We start from the raw sequence: 6,356 nt of genomic DNA on the forward strand, positions 1-6,356 counted from the left end.
ACTTTTTTATATTATTTAATCACAAATTATTATACTGTCTATATGATAAATCTTTTAATTTTAATAAGAACTATTAAGTATAAAATAATTAAAAAAAGAACTATTTTAAATTTTTATAACAAGACAGGTCGATACAAATTAATAAAAATCTAAAAATGACTCTTATCTTTTTTGTGGATATAAATTTGATTCTCTTTTGATGTTACTAAAATTTTATTTGATGTGGATGATCTTTTTCACGTAGATTCTCCTAACACTTAAAAACTAGTTGAATAATTGTAAACTTATGATTGCTTATAATTTAGACTTGAACAACAAGATGAAATTTTGCTACTAATAGTCCTTACATGTACTTAACATCCTATCCAAACCAATTACAGAGGAGTGTCAACTAGTTTTACACATTTTTACATTAAAAAGAAAATAAAACAAAAACTTTAGTTAAAAAAATGTTGATTTTGGTATATTGGCCACTCATAAAAGCTTGAACTGTAGAACGAATAATGATGAATTGTTTAATATTTTTTTTTTATTTTAATAATCAGAGTTCATTCCCCATTAACTCCCACATTCACATTCACATGGTGCTCGAAGTGGGTACTATAAAAATGATATCTTTATGGCATGGCGGTCCCTGGTCACACTCACAGTTGTGGTGAGTTTGAAGAAGAGGGGGTTGGGTTCCTTGGAGAGACATGGGTGTTGTTGTTGCTCACACCTCTTTTCTTTATTTTAACCCTTAGCTTCATTGCTTCCTTCCTTTTGTTGCCACTCTTTCCCTTTCAAGGTTCGTTGCTACCATACTCACCTTTTTTCCTTTTTTCTCTTCCCTCCTCTGCTGTCTGTGATGTTATCTTATCCTATTCACTTTCCTGCTTTTAATGTTTGTGATTCGTGTCTGTTTGTTCCTGGCAAACTATGTTCTTGTTTCACTGGAAATTGTTTTGTCGGCTCGTAGTTGTTCAGTGTGTTAACGTACAGTATGATCAATTTTCTTCAAAATTGAGAATAATAACGTTCAATTTTATTCCATCATTGAGCATGTACAGTTGTGTGATTGGGTCGTTGTTCACAATCTACATGATGTGTATTTATTCACCTGAGCTGTGGAGATTGTTTGTATTTCATGATTGGGTCATAAAATAAATTGTTAGTAGTTACTCAAGTCTTTTGTAATTTTGTCATCTTGAGAAGGTGTTGGAAGTTTGTTATTATCTTCTCGAATTGTTACATGAGCAGGAGGGAATTGATTGGCATTGGAGTAAATTGATTAATAGATTTTAACTTGTTCTCAGATGTTCTTATATGATTCAGATTAACTTTTACTCGTTATTTTTTTACATTTCAAGTGCAGTTTGGGGCGAAAATGTCTACCTCAAGGCCTAGCCAATCATCCAGCAATTCGGGGAGATCAAGACGTAGTGCTAGGGCTATGGCTCTGGCAACTGTAGATGCAAAACTCCATGCAACTTTTGAGGAGTCTGGTAGTTCCTTTGACTACTCCAGTTCGGTGCGCATCTCTGGTACAGCTGATGGAGTCAATCAACCAAGGCATGACAAAGTTACAACAGCTTACCTCCACCACATGCAGAAAGGCAAGATGATTCAGCCTTTTGGGTGCTTGTTGGCCTTAGATGAGAAAACATGCAAGGTCATTGCATACAGTGAGAACGCACCCGAAATGCTGACCATGGTGAGCCATGCTGTCCCCAGTGTTGGTGACCACCCTGCCCTTGGTATTGGCACTGACATAAAAACTCTATTCACTGCACCAAGTGCTTCTGCATTGCAGAAGGCTCTAGGATTTGCAGAGGTTTTGCTTCTTAACCCTGTCCTTATCCATTGCAAGACCTCTGGGAAGCCCTTTTATGCGATTATCCATCGTGTCACTGGTAGTATGATCATTGACTTTGAGCCAGTCAAGCCGTATGAAGTTCCCATGACTGCAGCAGGTGCCTTGCAATCTTACAAGCTTGCTGCCAAAGCAATTACCCGATTGCAATCGTTGCCTAGTGGGAGCATGGAAAGACTATGTGATACTATGGTTCAAGAAGTTTTTGAACTCACAGGTTATGATAGGGTGATGGCTTATAAATTTCACGAGGATGATCATGGAGAGGTGATTGCTGAGATAACAAAGCCAGGTCTTGAGCCATATCTGGGTTTGCACTATCCAGCCACCGATATTCCCCAGGCTTCACGCTTTTTATTTATGAAGAACAAGGTTCGTATGATAGTTGATTGTCATGCAAAACACGTGAGGGTTCTTCAAGATGAAAAACTCCCATTTGATTTGACTTTGTGTGGTTCCACCTTAAGAGCTCCTCATAGCTGCCACGCACAGTACATGGCGAACATGGATTCAATTGCTTCCCTGGTTATGGCAGTTGTAGTCAATGACAATGAAGAAGATGGGGACACTGATGCTATTCAGCCACAAAAGAGGAAGAGACTTTGGGGATTGGTAGTTTGCCATAACACTACTCCCAGGTTTGTTCCCTTTCCTCTAAGGTATGCTTGTGAGTTTCTGGCTCAAGTATTTGCCATCCATGTTAACAAAGAAATAGAGTTGGAATATCAGATTATTGAGAAGAATATCCTGCGCACCCAGACACTCTTGTGTGATCTGGTGATGCGAGATGCACCCCTGGGAATTGTGTCAGAGAGCCCCAATATAATGGATCTTGTGAAATGTGATGGAGCTGCCCTCATATATAAGAACAAGGTATGGAGATTAGGAGTAACACCAAGTGAATCCCAGATAAGAGAGATAGCTTTTTGGTTGTCTGAGTACCATATGGATTCCACAGGCTTCAGTACAGATAGCTTGTCTGATGCAGGGTTCCCATCGGCTCTTTCTCTGGGTGATGTTGTTTGTGGAATGGCAGCAGTTAGAGTAACTGCAAAAGACGTAGTATTTTGGTTTCGGTCACACACTGCTGCAGAAATCCGATGGGGTGGTGCAAAGCATGAAGCTGGAGAAAAAGATGATGGTAGGAGGATGCATCCAAGATCATCATTCAAGGTTTTCCTTGATGTTGTGAAGGCAAGGAGCTTACCATGGAAGGAATATGAAATAGATGCTATGCATTCCTTGCAGTTAATACTGAGAAATGCATTCAAAGATACCGAGAGTATGGATTTAAACACAAAAGCAATTAATACAAGACTAAGCGATTTGAAGATTGAGGGGATGCAGGAACTGGAAGCAGTGACAAGTGAGATTGTTAGGTTGATTGAAACAGCAACAGTGCCTATTTTGGCAGTTGATGTTGATGGGCTGGTCAATGGGTGGAACATAAAAATTGCTGAGTTGACAGGTCTTCCAGTTGGTGAAGCTATGGGAAAGCATTTACTCACACTTGTTGAGGATTCTTCAACTGATAGAGTCAAGAAGATGCTTAACTTAGCACTGCTAGGTATGTCTTTTTTTTCCCTCTCTCTGTCTTATCCTTCTATACTCTTTTCTTCTCTTTGTTTTTCAAGCCTTATCATTCATAAGCAAAAGCTTAAAAAATGAGTTAGTATGTGCCTTTGTCTATTTAGCTGTGAGCAACTGAGCATATTATGTTCCCTAAAGCCACACATGAACTTTGCATTGATGAAGAATTCTGAGAAGAAAAGTATGTCTTATTGACAGTTTCATTCAATTTTGTGCCCTTACAATAACTTGGGAAGGAATGGAACACCCTAGGAGTTGTGTTGTTATTTTTATTTTGGGGGCTTGGTGGAAGGAATTGATGCAATTTATCTGACACAATGAGCTTGTATTCTTCTAACCTGCTTTCCATATTTTTTATTTGTTGTTTTGTTCTGTTAACTAGGTGAAGAAGAGAAGAATGTCCAATTTGAGATCAAAACACATGGGTCTAAGATGGATTCTGGTCCTATTAGTTTAGTAGTAAATGCTTGCGCAAGCAGGGATCTTCGAGATAATGTTGTTGGGGTTTGTTTTGTGGCCCATGATATAACTGCTCAGAAGAATGTCATGGACAAATTTACGCGTATTGAAGGTGATTACAAGGCAATTGTACAGAACCGCAATCCATTAATCCCTCCTATATTTGGCACAGATGAATTTGGCTGGTGTTGTGAGTGGAATCCAGCTATGACGAAGTTAACTGGATGGAAGCGAGAGGAGGTGATGGATAAAATGCTTTTGGGAGAGCTTTTTGGCACCCATATGGCTGCTTGTCGCCTAAAGAATCAAGAAGCTTTTGTTAATTTGGGTGTTGTACTTAATAAAGCCATGACTGGTTTGGAAACAGAGAAGGTTCCTTTTGGTTTCTTTGCTCGGAATGGCAAGTATGTGGAATGCCTGCTTTCTGTGAGTAAGAAATTGGACGTAGAGGGCCTAGTTACTGGGGTCTTCTGCTTCTTACAGCTAGCTAGCCCAGAGCTCCAACAAGCATTACATATTCAGCGCCTATCCGAGCAAACTGCCTTGAAGAGATTAAATGCATTAAGTTACATGAAAAGGCAAATCAGGAATCCTTTGTGTGGAATTATATTTTCCCGGAAAATGTTGGAGGGTACTGCCTTGGGAACAGAGCAGAAACAACTTCTACGCACTAGTGCTCAGTGCCAGCAGCAGCTTAGTAAAATTCTTGATGACTCAGATCTTGATAGTATCATAGATGGGTATGATATCTCTGAATTTGTTCTTTTTCCCCTTATTTACATTCATGTGGTGTGAAGCATTTATCAGTTGAAACCTCATTGAAACTCAAGACTAGAAAGTTAACCTCATTCATGCAACTAAACTCCAAAAACATTGACTAGTATAACACAACTGATATTTTGTGTTTGTTGTTATCATGTTCTGTCGTTCTCAAGGTTCTTGTTATGTAGTTTTGTCATGTTTTGAACTTTTGTTAGAGTGTAGGGTACCCATATAAAATGTTCAATTATTAGCATCTTTGAAAGAAGGCATCCAATAGGTATGTTTATTTTTCATTCACACTGTGCTTTCAAAATCACTCTGTAGTGCTAGATTAATTTGTTTGTATGAAATTATGAATACACAAACATGACCAAAAATACAAAGTTTCCTCATTTATTTGTCTTGGCATCTTCCATAACAATTATGTAATCTTTTTTTGTTTTCCTGTGTGTTCAACAGTTACTTGGATCTTGAAATGGCTGAGTTCACTCTGCATGAAGTTCTGGTTACCTCACTTAGTCAGGTCATGACAAAAAGTAATGGAAAGAGTATCCGAATAGTCAATGATGTTGCAGAGCAGATTGTGATGGAAACTTTATATGGTGATAGTCTTAGGCTTCAGCAGGTATTGGCTGACTTTTTACTTATTTCCATCAATTTCACTCCAAATGGAGGTCAGGTTGTTGTAGCAGGCACTCTAACCAAAGAACAGTTAGGCAAATCCGTCCATCTCGTTAAGTTAGAGCTCAGGTAACTCTTCCATGCCCGAATTCAAAATTCATTTATTTAATTTAAGTTAGAGCTCAGGCTATTAGTATTCCCACTTTATATGTGATTTAAATGCCAGGAGGAAACAATGTGTGACATGAATTGATGCATGATCAACACATTGCTCGCTTGTGCTATGCAAAGAAACTTGCATTGTTTATGCAGTCTTGCTAACCAGTGTCCTTCCTAAGGACACCGATAAGGGTCGACATTAACATTTTCCTTTGTTTTTAACCAAAACATAAAGAAGGAACTTGCACTATAACCTTGATTTACATCTAAATAAGTGTTTATTTTTTGTATTTATGTAGCATAACACATGGTGGGAGTGGGGTACCAGAAGCATTACTGAACCAGATGTTTGGAAACAACGGGCTAGAATCCGAGGAGGGTATTAGCCTACTGATCAGCAGAAAGCTGCTGAAGCTGATGAATGGAGATGTTCGCTATCTAAGGGAAGCAGGCAAATCAGCTTTTATCCTCTCTGCTGAACTTGCAGCAGCCCATAATTTGAAAGGTTAAAAGTTTTGGAAAAAAGAATAAAAGATGATGCAACCAGCAAAACACAATCTGTTTTGTACATCATAAAGAGAACGGAGCTAGAAATTAATTGCATCCAATGTAACTCTAATTTGTTCCCACGTTTCTTATTAACTGCTTCTTGTAACGTACGTTGTAGATATGTATTAATCTTCTTCCCATTCCGTGGCCTGTTCTTTCTAGAGTTTTTCCTTATTTACTTATTCCTCCATCAAACAGCAATGATGAATCATTTGTTGCGAAATGAAACGTAGAAATTAGAAACCGCTGATTCTGTCTCTCGCTTCTTATTTCCACGTGTTAGCCTTGGTTTTCTACCTAACTTTTATGATTCAAATTCGATCAATGACCAAGCGAAATCTTACACTTTTCTCATTCTTCATAT

General features: G+C 38.3%; 1 protein-coding gene across 3 annotated transcripts; it reads left to right on the forward strand.

Moving 5' to 3' along the window:
* The first annotated feature begins 561 nt into the window (after window positions 1-561).
* On the forward strand, window positions 562-6,132 carry E4 (phytochrome A). 3 transcript variants are annotated; one of them, XM_006605285.4, is made up of 5 exons: window positions 562-787; window positions 1,350-3,419; window positions 3,825-4,641; window positions 5,123-5,413; window positions 5,743-6,132. In XM_006605285.4, the coding sequence occupies exons 1-5, from the start codon at window positions 625-627 to the stop codon at window positions 5,951-5,953; spliced, it is 3,552 nt and encodes a 1,183-aa protein (XP_006605348.1). In that variant the 5' UTR covers window positions 562-624; the 3' UTR covers window positions 5,954-6,132. The 3 variants fall into 3 exon arrangements, with proteins under 3 accessions (XP_006605348.1, XP_006605349.1, NP_001241532.1); XM_006605286.4 differs by having other exon boundaries at window positions 767-787; window positions 1,355-3,419; NM_001254603.3 differs by lacking the exon at window positions 562-787 and having other exon boundaries at window positions 1,363-3,419; window positions 5,743-5,991.
* Window positions 6,133-6,356: the final 224 nt, after the last annotated feature.

This window comes from Glycine max, chromosome 20 (assembly GCF_000004515.6).
Source record: "Glycine max cultivar Williams 82 chromosome 20, Glycine_max_v4.0, whole genome shotgun sequence".
NCBI classification, from domain to species: domain Eukaryota; kingdom Viridiplantae; phylum Streptophyta; class Magnoliopsida; order Fabales; family Fabaceae; genus Glycine; species Glycine max.

Excerpts from the sequence above, each read along its gene's own strand:
- E4 (XM_006605285.4), top strand. The coding sequence starts at position 625 with ATGGCGGTCCCTGGTCACACTCACAGTTGTGGTGAGTTTGAAGAAGAG. Across the intron at positions 3,420-3,824 it reads GCTTAACTTAGCACTGCTAG|GTGAAGAAGAGAAGAATGTC; the intron begins GTATGTCTTTTT and ends TCTGTTAACTAG. Across the intron at positions 4,642-5,122 it reads CTTGATAGTATCATAGATGG|TTACTTGGATCTTGAAATGG; the intron begins GTATGATATCTC and ends TGTGTTCAACAG.